Source organism: Triturus cristatus, chromosome 5_2 (genome assembly GCF_964204655.1).
Source record: "Triturus cristatus chromosome 5_2, aTriCri1.1, whole genome shotgun sequence".
In the NCBI taxonomy this organism is placed as follows: Eukaryota; Metazoa; Chordata; class Amphibia; order Caudata; family Salamandridae; genus Triturus; species Triturus cristatus.
The window spans coordinates 405298250-405321288 of record NC_140588.1 but is presented as its reverse complement, the minus strand read 5'-3'; the positions used below and the strand labels follow the sequence as shown (position 1 = coordinate 405321288).

Sequence of the window (23039 nt, the reverse complement as noted above, 5' to 3'; positions counted from 1 at the left end):
CGTGGCGGTGAGACCACCACTTCGAGTCGGCAGAAACAAAGGATTTGGGGTGCATATTAACCCCTCTCATGTTCAGCATCTTCACCCCGTAGAATACAAACCTGTTTGCTGAGAAATACAGTTAAGTCGATTTTGTACCATATACCCATTGTCTTCACTGGCCACATATGTGCCAGACTACAGCAATGGGTAGGTGGTATTTTTCCACATGTCATTCATATGTGTACATTCAACACATGTGCAGTCGAAATGTACACACAGGCATTGGTCGATATGGAAAGCCATTGCCCCGCGCTGCAGCCACACCGCGGGTCCCCCGGTCAACTCGTAATATGGTGCTTGGAAGATAGCCAGCTCAGCGGTCTTCTAGCGAACAGCAGTTTTCGGGCAGCCGGACCATCAAACTAATAATCAGGCCCCAAATCTATGTATGGCAGCAACAGCAAAGCTACTTGCTTTTTGTTGTTTCCAAGCCTGCATCTTAGATGCATGTGTGGTTGCAAAAACATGACTATAATTGTAGTCACCAACTGATCTATGTTTTGCAAATAATTTTATTGCTAGGTTTGATGCTTTTGATAGAGACCTGCTGTTTTAGGATTTTGATTTGTAAAAATATAAACACTATTATATCTATGCTTTCATGAAAAAGTTTTGTCTACTGGATATTTTCATTTAATTGTTAGGCGTTGTTCTGGCATGAAAGAAATTACTAATATTTTCTCTCTGTATAATTTCTTTGTATATGTTGCCCCATTATCAGGATCCAGATAATTGTCATTGACATATTTGTTGAAAGAGATTCATTTTGGGAACAAATGAGTGCCTAAAGCTCACCACCTTTCAGGAACCAGTCCATCATTGTGGACCTGGTTTATGAAGAGGTAGATTTACCCTGAAATCTCAATTTTCCCTTTTTTTGTAGAGTTGTAAATAATGATTTATTCCTCAAACAGGTTATTTCTTAGTGTAGAGTTTCATAAATATTTTGAATATAACATACTTTGTTTCAGGAGAATTAACTTGTGCCTTGAATTATGCAATTTCCATCAACCGGTTGAATCTGCTATTTCATATTTAAATGTTGCACTTTTTAAGTTTTCATTGGGTTATAATCCATTTCTGAAGAAGAGGCTGTGGATGGAGTACTGATATAGGTGGGAAATACAAGGAGCCCCCCCCCTCTGAAAAAAGCACAGTAAGAGAACTCAAAGACTAAAACTGATACTGAAATTAAGTCAGCCCACTTGCCCTGACATTGTTGCACCTTCCGCAAATTTAGATTTTTTGACTAGCCAGCTCTAAAGTTCTGACCTGCAATGCACCTGCTATTTCACTGGTGACACAATCGTTCAGGGACATTAAGTCCTTATATGCAGTGACCTTTGGATCACCGTTTGGTGATCTTTAAGGATTACTGTAATAGGTGACAGATGGCAAGATGAGTTGCGGCAAAGCACATGAGTTGTGGCAAAGTACATTGGGCTAATAACCACACAAGTGAACAGACCTCAACTGTAGGGTCCAATCCTCATTTGATCACTTGGTTTATAACATGTATACATTTTCTTCTGAGACTAAACGGATCAAATTAATTTTTAGAAATGTGTTTCAAAGTGGCCATGTGGTGAATGATGACCCAAGCAGACATATTCTTCTAGAACACCTGCTGTTGATGTTTGTTAATAATGTAGATTCTGGTAGAGTAAAAAAGGAACTGCTCCTTTTCTCTGCACTGGAAGGTCTCTTTATGGCTTCATCCCAACTACGAAAAGGTTGACATCTATAAATATACAGCAAAATACAATGTAGACAGAGCAAATAGAGGACAGCCTGGTATCTGCTGAGACTAAAGATGTACTGTGGTGCTTGACACATCACAAAGAACCTCTCCCTCATAAGAGAAAAGGCAACATACAAAATGCTCATGCAGGAGATAGAAGCCAATGTCCTCCCAGTCTGTGAGTCACAGCAGAGTCTGTCTCTTTTGTAGCCCATATCTGATGTATTGTCATAGTACAGTCCCTGGACATGTCCATGGGTTTAGTTCTGCAAGCTTGGTCTCTGTGAAGGTGAATGCAGATTTGGATTCACTTGTTGCAGAGCCAGTCGAATAAGCGCCATTCTAGTCAATGAATGGTTCCAATGAAAGGGTCTCCCACAAAGAACTGTCAAAATTAGGCTTAGGCTTTTTCAAATACATAGGATCACCATGTGTGGGAGGTGCTCCTCATATTTGTGAAATGTAAAGAAAATAAAAGTCCATCCGTTAAAACTAAGTAAGATTCCAATAGATGCATAGTGGATGAAGCACAAAAGGCAGTCGTCGCAATATAAAAATGAGTGTTTGTATTCATTCTCTCAATAAACATGGCTGTTCATGCACACTCAGTCCTAGAAGGGGAAAGATATGGAGGTTTCTTATTGAATATGTAAGTGGGACATTAACTGGTGAAATGATTATGTCATTAAACTTGAGTGTGCTTGCCTACTATAGATATTGAGCATGAATTTCTGAAGATAATTTTAACTCTCCATATTTTTCTGGGTTTTAGATGATCAGTAATAGTAGCTGTATAAAACTGTAATAAATACTCTACTGAAAAATGTGTGTTTATGTAAGCTTGCTGGAAGTTCCCAAAGAGAAATAACTTAGGGGGATATTCTCAAGAACGTGTGTAACTAACGCAAAATTTGCTTAACGCAACTTAGCACATCGCAGTCTATAGCGTAAAAATAATGTTGTGTTAACGTTGTATTCTCAAGCCGGCAGCACCATGCAATAATCTCACCATAACGAGCATAACCGGGGAGACGGTGGCAGGAGTTGGGGGTCTGGACACTGCACGATATGACCTGACACAACAGCACCAGGGTGCGTACCCAACAAGGACTGGGGGATGGGGGGAGATGGACACAATGGCACACATGCACAATTGAGTAGAGCACACTGCAAACCTACACTCATGAGCATGTCCCTCATCCCCTTGGCACACTGCAGCACACATACAAACACCAAATAGGCCCACGTCCACTATGGGCATAAAGGTGTCCGCCCCGCACCAATCCCACAACCAACCCATGCACAAGTGTGAAAACCAGCAAATCTGCGTGTCTGTGAGCCACACTGACAATGCAAGTGGCACTGCATGACGAATAGCATAACTGCAGACCAATAATCATAACATGCTGCACGCCATGACACTAAGGTGTCTGAGTGTGGAACACCTCCTTAAAGGAGTAGGTCACACCCTGACACATCCACGTGCCCACACAACCCCTGATAGTAACAACTCATCTGCGTATAGACCATGCCCAAAAGCCCAAATCAGCCAAGTCTGCAACATCTCAGCACTGTAGAAGCACAGCAGTCAAAGGCACACTGCCTCAAAGGGATGAGGGGCATCAAAGTCACAGCTGCAGGGGCGACTCACCCACAATGCAGCACACACACATAGAAACAACAGCACATCAACATTGACGACAATGTGGTATGAAGTGCAACACTTTTACTGCAGTACAGAGGACACATCTGGTTCTGCCTGTGCATAGAAACTGGTCAATCACATCTGCATAGCAGGAAACTGTGAGATGAGAGTGTACGCGTACAACCTCACATCCGTGATGTAGTCCAAATGTCCACTGTCCAGCATGAAATAGTCAGCTCCCCCCAAACATTCACAATGTACATTGTCATGCAGTCTGTATGTGAACATGTACAATGCGTCAACGTACATGGAACACACTGTCAACCAGCATCTCCCCTTCACATTGCTGAGGGACAATCAACACCTCCTGCAGAGCAGACCAGACATCTCTTCACTGATGATGAAGAGGACCCCCTGGATATTTGCCCCAACACCCTCCAACGGCTCGTGGACAGCCTCCACACCCCACCGCCAGGAGCAGTGCAGGCCAGCTGCATCGAGGTGACCCCACCCCCTGCACAGACCACACAGCAGGAAGCACCCACCACCACGGCTGGCTCCCAGCACCTCACCCAAGAACACATGGCATTCCAAGGCCAGGTGTTAGACTGCCAGAAGGAGGTGGGTGAACATGTGCGGGTGGTGTTCAACAACATGGCAGCCAAAATGGATGATATATGTGGGTGTCTGAGTGACATCAGGGACCGCTTACACACACTAACGGACACCCACAGTTCACACCATGATGTCCAACAATCCATGCCCGACACCGCTGGTGACATGCCTCTGAGAGGAGAACAACTGTCTACTCAGAGTGACCTCAGCGATGTCAGCCGAGAGTTGGCACAGATCATGAGGATAATTGTGAACATGGAGCAAATGCGTGCGGGAAGAATGGCTGCCACGGATGCACACCAGCGAAAAGTTGTTGGTATCTTTCATGCCCTGCAGATCCTCATCATGGCATTGCTGCCACTAAGGCAGTCACTGGTGAATGCTGCTGGTACTTCCACACACACATCTCCGGCCCCTGATGTGTCAGTGGCACACAGTGCTGCAGACCAAACATCAGCATCCACATGTCAGACAGATGACATAGAGGATGAAGATGCGGGTGATTCCACCTGTTTAGTAAGAAGGAGAAAGTAGCAATCTTCTCCGCCATATGCCCTGTTTCATTATGGTGCTGCCCGCTGCATCATGCCCTGTAACAACACCTCCCACTGTCCCCCGAAACTCTCCGTGACACTCACCTTGGACCTCGACATGGACTGCCATGTACTGTTTGCTCTACAATGCCACAGCCATCACACTGCGGACTGTCCTCTACATCTTCCGATGTGCTTGTCAATCCCTAAATGACTCTGGCTGGCCCTACCCTGGTTTACAATGTAATGTGGTGTTTGCATGGCCATACACTGCTCCAGCTCTCACAACCCCAACGAATGTGAATAAAACATTCAAATTGACACAGATGTGTCATGTCCATATTCGATCAAGTTGGAAAGTATGAATGAATGTAATGACATTGATTGGACAAAAAGGTACACCCTGGCAAATGAGAGCAATGCGCATGTGTGACCGTGACACACATAGGCAGTGAGATGACTGGGAATGTGTGCACTAGCTGTGGCCTCAATGCCCAGAAACAACATTCGCGCACTTTCACAACTGTGCCCCACGCAATGTTAGGAATAGGGCTGTGTGTCTAATATCTAAGTCAGTGGCAGGCCTAAACTAGTGTCCCCCATCACATTTGACAACAGAACATCTCTTTGCATACCTACTCACACTCCACTGGGTGGACACAGCCTGTAGTGATGGATCATATTGATCCACATGGCAAGAAGTTGGACACCATACTCACAATGCTGAAGACACGTAGGAGCACAGGTCTATCAGCAACTATCCCAACCACAATATCTGGCTCACAGAGGTTGAGCTGGCAATAGGGACTCACCCCTCAGTGAAATGCGTTGGTCAGTCCCTCACTGTGTACGGACAATGCTCATTGAGGCCCACGATTTGTCATTTCAATCCGCACTCATCACAATTGAACACTAGTAAAGTTGCGCACACTTGATGTGCATGTGCGTGTCAGTACGGGCAAGACAATGGCCACAACATGCAGACCAATGCATCAGACATGAACAAGCAGCATTCGGTCATGGTACAGTTCCACGTGACAGCCGTTGTGCATGTGCCCTGGATGTTCTGCCCTGGCGTTGGTGGCCCCGTACAACCGGCACTCCTCAGGCCTGCGGCATTTATGTGGATGATATGCCACAGCTCAGAGCAATGAGTCATATGTGTGTGCAACGTTTGGACATATGTGTAGTTGTGTACATAAGGGTCAAGGGCATTCCATGCAAGAGTACCTCGAGCCAGGACTTCTGTGATTGTGGTGTGGATATGTTGCTCTTTCATTTGCGCTGTGTGTAGTGTGGGAGTCGTCATCATCTGCTATGGTATCTCTCTCAGGGGGTGTCGGCCGCATGCAAGACCAAGGTCGGAGGTGCAGATGTCCTTCCGCATTATGTATTGGGACAAAGGTGCTTTCATCCCTGATGTTAGTCTGACAACTGCTTGTATTCTGGAAATGTGATGTGGCTTTCACGCTGCAAATGAGGCTAGGCCTTAGACTTACGGTACACCAATGGCTAAACACACGCAATAGTTGTCATGTATGATCCAAGAGCCCGAGCGGTCTTGCGCTCATTGTACAATCCCTTCGTGTGCGGCTGCCCTCCGGGTGCATGCAAAATTGCAGCATTGTCGATTGCGGCCTGTGTGGCACCGACACTGTGACAGAGACACGCTCATCAGTTGGTTTCCTGTCCATCCCAGAAATGAACCACCCCCAGAGCCCAGGGATAATTATTCACACCCCTACGCTGGCCTGGGGTACACCGACCCAGCCCACTTGGCCTACGTATAAAGGGGGGACGACGTCGCTACGTGTCCCAGTTCTTCCCCACCCCAGGAGGTGACATGGCTGCATCCGCCTGGCATATCACGGGACTCAATCATAAAGGGTCCATGACTTGCGTTGCACAGAGTTGGTGGCACCGGATTCACTGCAGCCGGCATGGGCCTACCGCCACGGGATGGTGACTTTCGGTGCACTGAGGTAGGGGTACCATAAGTGCTGAGCGGGTTTGCAGCCTGCGATGATGCGCCGTCCTGGCGGTCCAGACTGATAAGGAGTTGTGTGAGACCTGCTGGACCGCAGTGTACGCCTGGGCCAGGGGGCAGCGCGGGCCTACCACCACATGGCGTTGCCTCGCGGTTCACAGACTTAGTGGCACCTAAAGAACTGGGTGGGTGTGCAGCCTGCGATGGTGCCCTGTGCACTGATATGATTTCTGCCATTGTATAATCAAGACCTAGAATCAGGTGTGTGACTTTGTGGCCCGCGGTGCGGGGCTGCATGATGTGGAGGCTGCCGAGGTGCGGGACCCGGGCTTGGAGTTTGCACCGGCACATGGTGGGCCCTCTTGGAGACACGCCGGTGGCAGAAGGTGAGCAGTGAGGTCTGTTTGTGCAGGGGCTGCCAGTCACCGCTGGGCGGCGGGAGGGGTTGGTGTGCAGCAGAATGTGTGCACAGGTGCAGGCAAGCGCTGATGGCATGTGCAATGATGTAGACTCTGCCATTCATGATTTGGGAATCTGTTTCAGATAAGGGACCTGGTGGACTACAGTGTGTACGGGCATGTGGTTGAAGACAGCAGGTGAGCAGTGAGGCCTGGGTCCCCAGTGTCGGCACACTCTCTCCCTCTCCCCCTTTCCCTATCTCGCTCTTTCTCACTCTTTCTCTCTCCCTCTCTCTCTCTCTGTTTCTCTCTCTCTTTCTCTCTCTTTCTCACTCTCTTTCTCGCTCAGTCTCTCTCTCTTTCTCTCTCACTTCCTCTCTCTCTTTCTCTCTCTTTCTCGCTCTCTTTCTCACTCTGTCTCTCTCTCTTCATCTCTCTTTCTCACTCTCTTTCTCGCTCTGTCTCACTCTCTCTCTTTCTCTCTCTCTTTCTCTCTCTTTCTCGCTCTCTTTCTCGCTCTGTCTCTCTCTCTTTCTGTCTCTCTTCCTCTCTCTTTCTCTGTCTTCCTTTCATGCTCTCTCTTTTTCTCTCTCTTTCTGTCCTTGGATGAGCGCATGACACACATTCTAATCTTTGAATTTTGTCTTGCAGGCTGTGACTTACAGATTCTCCAGAGAAGACCTGCCATGACTCTTCCACATAGTTGTATTTGGTTTAATTTGAATACATTGTTTAGTTTTGAAATTCAAAGATGAATGACTGATTCGCCTTTTTCTGACCACGCATGATTGTTGATTGTTGTGATTGTGCGACATCAGGCAAATTGTTTTGTTCAGGATTTCATACAGTTGATGTGATATCCCTGTGTCCGGGGTGGCGGGCCTGTGGGTGGTGGCGGTGGGTGTTGTGGCCCTCTTGGGGCTCTGAGCTGCATGATGAGTAGCTCCATGGCATGTGTTGTTCTTCAGGTGTGGCTCTGGGCTGGGCTCCCTTTATAGTGCAAGGTGTTGTCTGCTTTAACATCAGGTCGGAGCAGGTGTTAAATCCCTGCTGCTATCACGCCTTATCACATGTTTTGTGATCTTATCGCCGATCTGGCTGGCCGTTAAGAATGTTGCGAAGTGGTGTTGTCGCGGCTTTTTGCACGGGAACGCATACTCTGCATCTCATTAGCGTTAGTTGCCGGTGTCATATGTGACGATGTTTTTTGCGGCTGCTATCGCCGGAAAACTGGTGATATCGGCTGTTAGCACCAGCTTGGGAATAATGCGATTAACTTATCGCCACTTTGGTGGAGATAAAGTGCCGCTAACTAGGCGATAGGTCCTTGAGAATATCACCTTAGTGCCTAATTACTGTTCTCTGCTGACACAGCATCACCAAAGCTGTGAGAGGACAGTTGCCTGATTACGAGTTTTTCTTGTACAGGCGGATGGCCCTTTTTCCATTCCCATGGCGGTGCCCTGAAAAAGGGCACCTCAATGGGAAAAGCAAAAATGTTCCAGCATTGCATGGACAGTGTCGTCCATGCCGTGCTGGAACTCGGGGGAATACAGACAGGGTAGAACATGTTGCGCCCCCCTGAATGTATCCCCATGGTGGGGGAGGCATGGAGGACCTGTAGAAATGGCTGGCGGTGGCAGAACTCGTAATATGCTGAGCAGGACTGCACCAGTCCTGCTCAGCATATTGCATTGCCCCTCCGCAGTGCCACCACCAGGGAACAGCAATTCCCTGGAGCAGCCTACAGTCCACCGCCCGAATTACTCAGAGAGTCATAATCCGGCAGATGGTGGACTGCCACTGGTGCGCCACCGGGAGTGCAGTGGTCATAAGACTGCCACACTCGTAATCAATCAGGCCCAATGCTTGTTGTGTTTTTCCTTTCAATGACAATGACAAGAACTCTAAAAGTAGTTATAAAACGATACGAGTGCAACAATGTTTCAAAAGGGCATTCGAATGATGAGTGATACAGTGCCCACATTGTTTCATTGCTCTATTTCAATCTACAGCATTATCCATACACAAATGTTACGATCCGATCAGTCAATAGGAAGGCTTATGATGAAGTCAATAACTCATATTATTGCCCTTCATTTGTATCCTTCCGTGGCTTGCAGATCTTTCTTTCTTAGTGGCTTTCAAGATTTTTATTCTCTTTGTCAGGGTTGATCCTCTCTGAACCTCCTTGCTTTGATGACCTTCAACTTCTTTAAGTGATATCTGTGGGGTAGAATCTTGTGGGTTTGAAGAAGGTGGCAATAGTGCTCAGAGGTCACAGAGATAGCTCCAAAGAAAGTAATATGGAGGAAGAGAGAAAGAAATATATAGCGGGAGATAGGGTGAGTGTCTTGATGACCGCAGGAGGCGAGGGGTAGGGGGAGAAATAGAGCTGACATGGAAGAGCGGAAGCAGCGCTGTGTGAAAGTGTGTGGTGATGGAACGTGCAAGGTGAATGTTCCTATTTGATATGATGTAAGGATAGGGTTAGGTGTAAAGTGGATTGGTAAAGGGGAAGGAAGAGCTGTGTGACTGGGGGTTTGTGAACTGCTGTTATACTTGTTGCCGACTACAGTGGACCATGAACAGCTTTTGCTTCCATTTCCACTGGTGATGGTACTCTCATTTGGCTGATGCCCACTTGAAATGCAAAGGAAATAACAGCTGGTAATATCTGTAGCAACAACCAAAGAACTAACCTAATTTCCGTAGAGAATGATGCATCCAACTATAAAAGTTCACATCATTTACACAAGGCAGAAATTGCAAATCAAATTATAATTATATCATTTAGGTTAAATACAGAAAGGAGTCACATGCAATCACTTGGTTGTCTTTCCTTTGCCCGATATATTTTTTTAATTTACTAAAGACTAGAAAATCAGTTAGGAGTTGTAAAAAATGTTAGATGTCAGTTCAGCATAATGCAAATTCCTATACTGTAATACTTAACCCATTTGTCCTTTAGTTCATTAATAAAAACAAAACTCTCCATTGTTTTAGGAAAAAGAACTCAATAGATTTAGGAAGCACTTGCTGTTTAGTAACTGGGCTGTTCTCTTGCATAATGTGCCAATTAGTATGAAGCATAGGAACATGTTTCACAACATTTGAATTAAAGCGTAGAATCATCAGGGAACCAGCTTTCTAATATATACATAAATGCACACTGAACATTTAAAATTAATTGTTTTAACATTTTGAAACAAAAATAATGAAGTTTGAAACAAGAGGAAGGGACACTAGAGTGAAACTTAAGAGAGAAACAAACAACAAAACTTGTTACTTATCATCATCACAGTAAAAGGGTAAACAAAATCTGCAGATTAGGCGTAGGTGAAAACTAAATTGCCTTTAATTTGACAATTGTCTATTTAGTAGTCTAATTCTAAAACATCAAAGCTTTGTTCTAAAAAATGTCTTAGCCATATAGCAAAGTGTACATAAGGGCGGGTTTGAATATCTAATATTCAAAAGAATTCAACAGAATCCTAAACTTGTTTTGTTTAATTGATAAAACGTTCCCCTTTAAGTATTAGATACTGATCTATTTTCTCTCTGTAAACATTCAATTGTAACAATTGTATCTGTTTGTCTAGCAAGTGTTCGTTCTTAGCTTGAAGAAATTGTCATTCGTTGCTGCTCATTTTATGAGATGAAATTAATCAAGTATTTCATGCTTTGGCAACCACATTATAAGTGTTCAATTATACCTTGGCATTAGTATCACCCCCTGCTGGTCATGGTATGATCACCCAATTCTAAATTCTTGCTAATGTATCTATCTTTGGTGCTATTTTTGTGTACACATACATGTGATAATTTCCTTCCATGCCTCCACTAACATAAGATGAGCACTTAAGAATTTGCCAATCGGTTTGAACTAATTACTGAGACTTTTTCGAAAAAATATCTTGGGCCTCCTAAGTTATTTATTCTCATAAAAACACTTTCTGTCTTTCAACTATGAAAAGTGTGCTTTCTGTGCACAACAATCAAGTCCTTAAAAAGATTTTTATTTGAAATGTAACCCTTGGAATTTTCATAAGTATCTCTACAGAAACAGTTATATGTTAGCAAGAATCTAGATTTTAGTTGTTAAAACATGAAAATCTTTGAGATATGAGCAAGTACTTTTTCAGACAACACATTTTCGTGTTAGGATCAGAATACTAAGTAGAGAGGTATTAATTTAAAGTCAATGGATTTTCCATCTATGTATTGCACAATTTGTAAATTTTATTTACACTTGTCAGGTAGTGATTATAAATAACATAACTTAAATAACATACTTGAGGGTGAGACTTACCCTTAAAATAGCGGACCTTTATAAGGCCATCTACCCCACCCTTGATGCGACAGCTCAGGGAGGATCTGACGCGGTGGGGACTAGCCTACATCTCGTGGATAGGGAGAATTAACGCTCTCAAGATGAATGTCCTCCCCAGGCTGCTATACCTATTCCAAGGGCTCCCGATCCCTGTGGACAGAGCACTCTTTACAGAGTTGAAAAAGTTAACTACTAAATTCATCTAGCAGGGACAGAGGGCCTGTTTATTACACCGACTTTGAACTAGGCCACGGGGGAGGGGGGTTTGGCTCTTCCGGATTTCTGGGGGTACTGCAGAGCGGCTCAACTTCGGGTAATAACAGAATGGTCTCTTAGGAAACCCGAGAAACACTGGCTCCACATAGACCGACAGATCACAGGCAGAACTATGTGGGACCTCTTATGGAAGAAGAAACAACACAGACCCGAACGCTTACATTAGCACCCCTACAGCAACCAATCCCATGGTGTGGGATGGATGTGCTAACACAGGACTTGACAACCTCTCCCTCACCCTATTCCCCCATTTACTTTAATCCTGACTTTTCCCCAGCTCTTCAAGAGGGGCCCTTTGATGGGTGGAGGGTGGGGGGCTGCCTTATGATCTCCGACTTATACAATAAAGGGAGGCTACTGATGTTTGAGGACTGTGTGAAGGCTTTCCAGTTGCAACCTGCAGAAAAATATCACTACCTCCAGCTCAAGAATTGGGTGCAGCAACCCCAGCTGCGGCTGGCCGCTACCAGGGACCTGCTCCCGATTGAAAAATGTGCGCAATCAGGGGCTTCTTCCAAGAGAGCTATCTCCTTTCTGTACTTCCTCTTCCGGGCATTGAGCCCACAGGGGACCCCGAGCCACCGGAAATTCTGTGATGTTGTCCTTACTACCCCCCTAGGGGAGAAACAATGGGGATCCCTATATAAGGACATCGTCAAATATAACTGTTCAATGCACCCACAAGAGGACCACTATAGAATTATGTATAACTGGTACCTCCACCCCCAGACACTACATAGAAGTTTCCCCAACACAACGGATATATGCTGGAGGGCTGTGGGCTACTAGGAGACTTCCGCCACATCTGGTGGGATTGCCCTTCTATCCAACCGTTCTGGAAAGAGATCCTCTCCCAAATCAAACTGATTTTAGGCTATCTAATTCCAGACACTATAGACCATACACTCCTGGGGATCCGGGACCCTATCCCGAAGCGTCAAACGCATGGGGACTGATCCATTATGTGGCTGTGCTTGGGGGCCGCCAAAATGGCAATAGCAGCCGCCTGGAAGAAAGCTGAGACCCCATTTCTTACCCAATGGCAGTGACTGACAGACATGATGCACGAAAGGGATTTGAGTATATTTGGTCCCCGCTGGTAGCGTACCTATCAGAAGGTCTGCCATTGCTGGCCTGTGGCCCCAGATTAAGGGTGCTCCATCTCTTCCATATATAGGGGGTTGATAGTCTTGTGCACAAAGGGCCATAGGGGAGAGAGACTTATGACCCACTCACGCCACTACACTCCACCACCTACCGATTAGATAAGTTGCATAACCACCATGATGCAAATGTTGTTCTTTGATTGTATATTGTTTTTCTTGTTTTTCTTTTTCCTTTTTTCTTCTATTTCGGTTTGACAATGAGCGCAAGTATTATTTAGCGGATGTCTCACCTCTGAACTTACCTGAGGTATGATTCACATATGCATTTGGGGGAATAAGGGAGGGACATAAATTTAAGATGTTTAGAGCGGCTAAGACCTTGGAAACAATCTATGTATGTTTATTACAATATTTTTCAGTCTTGGCCTAGGAATACTGCTTGTCGCAATTTACATTTTGCTGTTCTGATACAAAAATCAATAAAAAGATTTAGAAATAAATGACATAACTTCTGTTCAAGTTTCTTTTCTCCCTTTTGTTTCCTTATATTGACACTTTAGTTTGATTGAAAACTTTATTTTATCTCATAACGTTCCAAAGTGTTGTTTTAAGGTGGACTGTGTTTTATGTTGATGCCCTGATGAAGCAATGTTATACCTTAATTGCCACGAAAAGTGTTTAACAAAGAAAGAAGGGGTTGGGCATGTATCGGTCAGCGAGGCTAGGCCCTACACATTGTGTACAAGGAAAAGAGCCAATGCTGGCGCTTAACACTCACACAAACTTTGAATTTCGAGAGCGCACAAATTAATTAACATAGTCACTATCTACTTTTATAATATTCAGAAACAAATTAGCAGGTCATTTATATACATCAAAATTATGTACAGTAGGCAAACACACATTAGAGGACAATCTGTAAATCCTATAGCAGAAACCTGAAACCCACAAAACATTTCACAGTACATCACATGTAACAAAACACACAATACAATACTATTTCACCTATGTGTAAACATATGCCAATGTTTGTATCCTGGTTCTGAATTTATCTGTCAGAAAAAGAGCTGGGTCAATTCTAACCATTCCATAGCTCATGCCCAGAGGGCTACTACCAGAAGCAGAAAAAACAAATTCAAACAGTGGCACATAACAAGGGTATTTTCTTTACACAACTGACATCATTTGCCCTGCAAGTCCAAGTTAACTTATTGAACGCTCTCTGGGTTTTGTTGGCATTCTCTTTATTAATTGGGACATTGTATAAAAAATGTCCAGTTTATAAATGATGACTTCTGATGAAAGCAATTGAGTTATTCTTTCTAAAGCAATTTACCTTTGTTGAAATTATAAAAAAAGGATGATTTAGGCCTCATCAAGTTTTCTGGTCTAAGATATCCACCAGTATTAAGGGAGAGAAGGGATACCGTTCCTTGATGGCTACTTTCAGGCCAATTAGTGGAGCTATCCCCTTTTCCTTTTATATTTAGGTAAATTCCTGTCTTCACCCACAACGCCTGGAGACTTGCATACATACACATGCATATAGACAAAAGTCATTAAATGGAAAGTCGGCCAATTTTTGTTAACAAGAATTGAAAAACTATACATTTATTTTTGTCTGTGGGAGTATATCAATACATAGTGATTGAAAAAAGGCTATAAAACTATATATGCTAAGTCCTTACATCTGCATTGTTTTTTCTTCTGGAAACAGAAGTGCCATAGGAAGCTATTTACTGGCAGCAATGACCAGAGACATACAGCTATCAAAATCTATTGCACTGTATTAACATATGCAGGGTGTGTTAATTTAAAATTAAAATACACATTTCCAGCTCCTGTCTTTTGCTTGTCTGAATCCCCCATTCACCTCCATGCTGTCCCCTAATCCTTCCATTTGCTAGTGTTAGCCAGGTTGCATTTTGGAAACACTGGAACTGGCATGAACTTTTGGCCAAAACTTCAAACGTCTACGGACTTCCACATTATCCCCCTACGTGGCGCATGCTCACAATACTCACAAGCCACTAAAGGAAAATCTATGCCAGGCCTTACCAGTGTGGCTTCTTTTGTGAACCATGAGCACATTGGGACCGATGCATATAATCCCACAGACATCACATTTTAGTTTGCCGTTAGGAAGTCGAATACCTCCAACTCCTGGCAGAGCCTTGTGTCCTTGGCCGTCGTGTGAGCCATTCATTTTCTCTCCCGAGGCATCAAGCATTCGTAAATCCTCTGCACATTCTTCCCCATTCATGTCACAGGCATGCCCATCCTCTTCATCACTCTGGGTCTCTAGTTTAACATTATTGGCTGAAAGAGACAACACAAAAGGGCACTCAGCTTGTAGTTAGAACAAATGGACACCATTAAATGCACTAACAATCGGATACAATATGCACAGTCTTGTCTACTAAAACATCATAGACAACTAGAAAGGGGTTGTGCACAGAGTAATACCTGCAGCTTCACCTCCAGGACCTTTACCTACATTTTTATAGAAATGCAGTGATATCATGAAGCATAGTCCATTCACATATGAAACCATGAAATCCAGGTAAGAAGATTAAACTCACTGTAAACATGTTATTCATGTATAATATGTGATTGGCATCTCCGTTGCAATAGGACTTGGCAGCCTTTCCCTACATTTATGATGACATCCCAAATAATAGGAAATATGTGACACTGCAAATGACGTAATGCCATCAACCATGACCGCATTCATGACGCCACTAATGAGATCCGAGATGGCATCATCAATAACAGCACAAATACATTCTGGGTGAAACAGCCAAGCATTGTAAAGGATATTGCTGTTCTCTATATTTTGCAGCTCACTTTTGTTACTAAAAAAACTATGGGGCCGATTCACAGAACTAATCTGGGATAAAACCCTAAACTTACTATTTTTGGTATTAACAGAAGGTATTTGGTATAAGTAAAGTTAGGACTCCTAACTTTACTACTGATAAACTGAGATAAATTCCTAAACTTAGTACTTTTGGTATTCACAGAAGGCATTAAGTAGTAGTAAAGTTAGCAGTCCTAACTTTACTACTACTAAATGCCTTCTGTGAATACCAAAAGTAGTACATTTAGGACTTTATCCCAGTTTAGTAGTAGTAAAGTTAGAAGTCCTAACTTTACTCCTACTAAATGCCTTCTGTGAATACCAAAAGTAGGAAGTTTAGGATTTTATCCCAGTTTAGTAGTAGTAAAGTTAGGAGTCCTAACTTTACTACTACTAAACTACTGGTACCGCGACCAACATTAATTTGCATCTGCGACAAAAGCCTTCGAAGCAGTCAGTCTGTTTTTGCAGAGTGAAATTGTTGTGTGATGTTTCTGCTAAACCACGATGCTGGCATTTTTATGACCTTTTTTTCTCTCTTCTTCCTACCTTTGTGGGTTCTGGTACTGCTCCCTCAATGCCACCATCCCTTTGTGACTTTATGATCAGAGCTGCCGACATTGAAACTGTGTGACCAGGTTCGAGTCTCGGAGTCGGATCAACATGCTGTAATTCTGGGCAAATCACTTAATCTCCCCGTACCCCCCCAAAATTTTGTTTCGGAATTTGTGTAATGTTCCTGGACCACGTGTAATGCACTCCAACGACCCTAAGCCAATCACAGCGCTGCAATGCAGTGTTGTAATTGGTCTGAGCACCGTGGTTCGGCACTCAGATGGGGAATGGAAGCCTGGGCTTGTTCTACACCCAGGCTGTAACGCTGCTTGGGTGCAGAACATGCTAAGTGCGCATGAATGTTTGGCCAGCCACAGAGGGCTGGCCAAGCATTCATGCGCACTTAGGAAGGTGTTACCACTCCTCTCCCCTGCGCAGCCCATGCCCCCCCACAAAACTGCCCCAGCACATAAAAATAAAATTATAATAACATTGCGTTATTATCATTTTATTTTCATTTTTTGTCGTGCTGAAAGGCAGTGGGCGACGGTCCTCCGCCTTAGCGGAGGAGCTGCCATGATTACAGTGAAGAAAACAAAAGGAGAAATAATGGAAATTTCAACAACAGAGAGAGGAAAATGGAAATTGTTAGTGTGAGAGACAACATAAAAGAATGTAAAGATAAGGAAGGGAAGGAAAAGATTAGTAGATGCAATTAGGAAGGAAAAGTGGGAGGAGGGAATGGTTAAAAGAAAGAAGAAAAATAAAAGAAAATATAGAAAGGAAGGGTGAAAGGAGGGCAGGGTGAGTAAATAGATGGCAGTGTGAAGGGATGGATAGATGGAAGGGTCAAAGGAAGAATAAAGGGGAAGGTGAAAGGATTGAATGAAGCGTAAAAAGATTGGTAAGTGAAAGTATGAATGGATGGAAGAATGTACAGGTGGCTGAAAATATGGAGTAAGGAATAGTAAAAGGTTGGATGGATGAACAATAGATAGATATATCAACATATTTATGGGTGAAAGGATGATCATCAGGATGGTGGATAGAAGTATAATTGGATCTTTTAGTGTACAGATGGTTGAAGGGAAAATAGGTGGATCAATGAATAGATGGAAGATGGCAGTATGGATGGATATATGACTGGAAGGTGGAGGAAAGTGTTAAAGGAATTCTTCTACGAAAGGCCGGGGTCGCTGCCTTTCATACCCATCAGGACCACTGCAATGCAGCTCCTATTTAGGAGAGCAGTGAAGATGCCCTTCTTTAAAGAATTCTACATCACAATGTATAAACAGCCTTTACTATCACTCGTTGACTTTGTGCATGACTATGACCCTATACAGAGGTGTGGCGCCACGGCCAGGGCGACTGACTCCGGAATCTGGGGATCACGGTTCGATCCCCAGCGCCTGCGGCATATTAGCCCAGCACCATGTGACCGTGGGCAATAGCTTGCTTAAACTTCCAGACGGCCCCTAGAGACCCTTACGGGTGATTGTTTGCCCTTTACGAATGTGGATTATTATACAGCATTCCACCGCCTTTAGGGTTGGTTTGTAATATGGAAATCCCACATACATGCATACATATGTGCTGGCATTGCGGGTTCAGTGTGACTACAGACATTGTACAAAATGGGAAGTATTTACATTTTCTGGATGCCCATTTGAGCAAGATGGAAGTTTGTTTTGTCACTCACGCTCTGTTTCTACCCTGCACCCCTCGTCTCCCCACAAACTACGCAAGACACAGTCAAGCTGCAATACCTTAGGATATTTCCACTGGTGGTCTTGCTCAGTTCCTGGTGGCCTTTCCTTTGCCCGGATGTAACTGGCAACATGTGACCACATTTTCCGTTTCTTTACTGAGGTCTATTTATTCACACAGAGAGACTCTAAACGTATCTTTTTTTGCACAGACATCTCCAGATGATATTAGCATAGAGGGTGCTGAATAATGATTCAGTTAATAGGGTAGTGCTTAGGTGTTAAGGTAATGACATGTATTTTTCTTGTACTCTGGACTGCTGAAGAATGGAAACCTTCACCACATCACAATGATTCTGCAAACTTTCTTATTTTCTATGTAAGAATCGTATATAAAAACCCTCGATTTGGGGGTTGACCCAGAAGACTTTCCTGTTCTGCAAGGAATTCTGTCTGATTCTTTTCTGACTTTGCTGCCTATTGGGACTTAGAATATTTTCTGAATTTTACATACTCTCCATAACTTTACAATGAAACTCTTCATGACACTGATTCTGTATCGATTATTTTGGAATTTTGTAATAAAACCCTTTAACTGTTCACTGATCTTGAACTCATTTATTGATCGGGCCCACTTGATTCCTAGTCAACCCAAATTACATAATGAATTGCATTTTGATTGACTTGATGTTTTGTGAGGTGCCTTAATTCGGTGGCACATTGCCTCGTGAAATTGAGGATAACACCGTCTACGTCCAGCAAATTGTGGGAAGATTGATTGAGGTAAATTTTTAGATGTCTCAGTTTTGGAGTACCAATTTGCTTCCATACTATGAGAGGGCACTCATTAAATAGTCATGTACATAAAAAAAAAAAATGTAGCAACCACTCACATTTCAATCATTTCCTCAGCACTATTACATGGATGTCCATCCTTATGCCATGAATTACATATAATATGCCAGAATATTGTCATTGATGCTGTTGATATCCCGGGATGACCCATGGGCAAACATTACCTCTATTATAAGATAGCTAGCTTTTGGTCACGGCCGTCTGCCCCTCGCCCAATGTGACATGGTTGTCCGCCCTTATGACAAGAAATATCTCCAGTATGCCAGTCCGAACATTTTGCCACGGGAGTCCCATTGGCCAAGCATGACATCTAATGTTCTACACCAGCATTTTGCCATGTGTGCCTGTTATGCCAAGACTTACCTCCAATATGCCAGTGCTAACATTTTGCCTCAGGTGTTCCAGAAGCAAAACAAATGAGCCATAGAGTGGCAATGCCAGCATTTTGCCATGGGTGCGGTATATGTCAAGCATTACTTCCAAAATGCCAGGGTTAAAATGTTGCCACAGGTGCCCCTTATGCTATGAATTACTTATGGTGTGCTAGTACCAGAATTACCTCCAATATGCATTTTTCCAATGCAACACCATATGCTATTACTTAGAGAATAGCAATGCTAGCATTTTGCTACGAATGTCCCATAATTCTAAACTGAACTCCAGTATGCCAGCACCAGCATTCTGCCATCGATAACCCCAAATTGTCTGCAGTATTTCAATGCCAATGGCAGACTCACAAACATATCACACTGACACGCACTCTCACTCATCATACTTACTTACATTCATTCACTAACACTCATTCATTCTCAGCTTTATTCTCACTTACTCATTCACTCACACTAATTCTCACTCCCTCATACTGCCTCACACTCATACTCATTCTTGCAGTCACACTGATTCTCACTCATTCATTTTTTCTTTCACTAATTTTCACGCATGCTCAGTCTTACACTCTTCCACTCCCTCACACTCACTTTCACTCATTCAGTCTAGCACTAATTTTCTTGCAACCTCTTTACACTCATTCTCCCTCACACTCATCTCACTAGGACTCCCTCACATTCATTCTCACTCACACTCACCTGACTCATACTCCCTCACATTTGTTCTCATGCATTGGTTCTTTTCCATCCAATTATTCTGATGCTTGTACTCATTCTTACTTACACACCATCCTTCACTCTGAACCCTTCAAACCCATTGTCAATCATTCATTCATTCTCATTCCTTCACACTCACGCTCACTCACACTCACTATCACTTTCACTCTCTTATGCTCCCTCACAATCATTCTAACACCGTCAATCTCCCTCACAATCATTCTCAGTCATCCATTCTCACTTACTCTTACTCATAGTCACTCTCGCTCATATTCACTTGCAGTCACTCACTCTCACGGACTCACTTTCATTCTCTCATTCACAGTCTCTCTTACTATCACTTACTCTGATGCGCTCATTTTCACGCATAGTTACACTTCCTGTTACTCATTCTCAATCACTCCCCTGTCACTCACTTGTGCACACTCACACAAACACATGCATACTCACCCACATGCACACTCACTCATATACAGAGGCATACAGAAACACACTCTTACTCACCTGAATGCTCATAACATTTCAGAGATATTTTCACTTGGCTTCAGCCTTCTGGCATATATACAGTGTCCTCTTGCCTTAGTCACTGAAGCAGGAAACTGGAAACAGGAACCTGCATAGGGTCCTGTTTTCAGCCTCTTGCTTTTTCACAACACCGCCTCCCAAGCCTTCACAGGGCGGGATGGTGTCAATGAGGGTTCTGGCCCCAGCCAAACCCTCTGACAAGATGGGAGAGTCTGATTGACGGCTAGCTACCAGATATATTCACTATCTCACTTGGAGCAATGGTCGTTTTTTTAATTATACTAACATTGAACGATTGTTCGTTATTCATGATTAATATAGTACAAAATGACTGAAAACAAGAAGGGCGGAATCCTGACGACTCCATATGGGCGAGCTGCAACCGAGGAGCTCAATGTCTCCTAGGTATTTAGCACTTTATAACAGTTGATGATGGTGAGATCTAGTGCTACAAGTTGTTTTATCAAGTGAATATTTGCTGTATCGACTATGGTGTCATGTATAATGCAATAACATGCATCTGTCTTGTTGAGAAGGCTCCCATTTGTTGGGAGTTCTGCAATATCCCACTGATATCAAACCAAGCAGATGCCATCCACTTCCATGGAATCACACATTGTTCGAGTAAGACAAACCATTGTGCACAGGATGTGTGCGAATGTGTGTTTAGGGGTAAAGAATCTTATGGCTTACACAACTACCTTGCAAAAAATTAGGAAAACAAGCATTGTCAAAACCAATAGGTCCTGCCTTCAGTTCTATCTATACTATATATCATCCACATTTTTTTGTTTGCCAATCCGAGTTAGAATAGTAAACAAAAAAGCCAAAAAAGTAGGGATTCAACACAGAAGAAATAAGGGTGGGTGGAGTCACAGATGGCTAAGGAAGCAATAGGAAGGTGAAGCAACAGAGCGATCTTGGGTGGGAGAAGCCGCATGAAGGGTGCAAGTGGGGGGAAGGAAAATTGATGGCTGAGATGAGGGATGAAACATGGAAGATGTAGGTGGAAGAAGCAAATGGAGACTTTGAAAGGTGCTGAGGAGCAAATGAATGAGAGCGAGCACAATGTGGAGAGGGGAAAAACACATGAACAACAAGCAACGCAGGGTATAAGCACTCAAGGGCAGGGCTTTAAGTGGGATAAAAAAACTGGCGGGTCTCTCATAGGGACGTGGCTGCTAGATTTAATGGGGGGGGGGCTTAAAACACTTAAGCTAAAAATCTGTGCTTAGCATAGTGTGCTGCCCCACTGGTATTTTGCTGCTTCTGCCTATTCATCCAGATATATAACACAACAAGTAATATTACACCTACCACAAGCTAGGACTATTGGCTTTGTCAATGGTTGTACGTTGTAAAAGATAAATAAGCAACAACTGTCGCTTCGTTGTATATAATATTGACAACTCTCCTGGCTCTTGTGGGTGAAGTTGTGGCGAAAGGTTAAGGGCAGTCGAGCTGAGAAAACAGGTTGAGCCTGACGTCCTGTGATTCAAAAAATTAATATGCTCTTGTGTAATATAACTGGAGCTCATGTAAAGAGCAAACTTCTCCAGTTTGCACTATATAAAACTGAAAAAACTGGGAGATCTCTCAAAGGGGCGTGGCATGGCTTAAAAACACGTAGGCTAAAAATCTGTGCTTAGCATAATGTGCCACCCGACTTGTATTTTGCTGTTTTTGTCATTGCACCCAGATATATGATACAACAAGTAACATCATACCTACAACAAGTCAGGACTATTGGCTTTGTCAATGGCTGTTAGTTGCATAAGATAAATAAGCAGCAACTTGTATGTAATATTGAAAAAGCTTCCACTTAAAGCCCTGGTGACATCACAACAATGTTGCTGCACCTAAGTTTCAAAAAGAGAAGGTAAATCCAGAGAGAAAATGATTCTGTTTAAAGGATTTCCCTTCCCCTACAACGCTCACCTGCATGACGTCATGCCTTAACCTCTCTAGTAGTGAGAAGTGAGCAGTGTGAGTACGCGCACATCGATGTGCCTGCTGTCACTAGTGAGAAGTGAGCAGTGTAAGCAGGCGCACATCGATATGCCTGCTGTCATTGCAGTCCGGAAAAAAACACGGATCGCCTGTCCAGGGCTTAAAACAGAGTCCGATAGGGACCCGTTACGAGGCCCCCTTTAAAAAAACACTGGTGCTCCGCACCGGTGAGACCCGGCCCACTTAAAGCCCTGCTCAAGGGCATCATGGAGGAAGATAGGGGATACAAACGCATGCAGTGAAAAAGCAACGTGAGAACACAAGGGGGACTGCTGGAAACACTTGCGCTATCATAAAGGATTTAAACAAAAAGAAAAAAGTAGCGCCTAATAAAGGGAGCACTTTTGGGGCACAGATAATGCGTTCATGCTCCAGAGGAGGGACACACTCAAGAGGAGGAAGCAAAGCCCACACAAGACATCAAATATGAAGCAGGAAAATGAAAGTGACAATAAAGCTAGCAAATGGTAAGCAAAGGGTGGTCTTAAAGCCTACTGTGAGCAACATTATCTTTTGCAAGAGACAGCACATGCGCTGTCTTAGGCAAAACCTACATGTGGATTGACCTGAAGAGGCCTGGGTGCACTATGTGTGGCTTGTGTGCTGCTGGTACCTACATGTTGCTCTGTTTACATAAATAGGCTGTATTTATTTGATTATTTATTTCATTAAATGTTTATTTAAATATTTTATAAGGCACTGGTTTGTGACACTGGTAATGTTATAACAATACTGGAAACTAAAGA

General features: G+C 43.5%; 1 protein-coding gene across 17 annotated transcripts in view; it reads right to left on the bottom strand.

Moving 5' to 3' along the window:
* Positions 1-23039, bottom strand: part of IKZF1 (IKAROS family zinc finger 1) — a 262341-nt gene that overhangs the window by 67852 nt on the left and 171450 nt on the right. For 11 of the 17 annotated variants that reach the window (XM_085607276.1, XM_085607278.1, XM_085607277.1 and 8 more), the window contains one exon: positions 14735-14995. The exons of 3 other annotated variants lie outside the window; for them this stretch is intronic. In XM_085607276.1, coding sequence (XP_085463402.1) covers positions 14735-14995 — 261 coding nt within the window. The remainder of the gene's footprint in view (positions 1-14734; positions 14996-23039) is intronic. 3 more of the 17 variants (XM_085607283.1, XM_085607285.1, XM_085607284.1) reach the window with 1 other exon arrangement.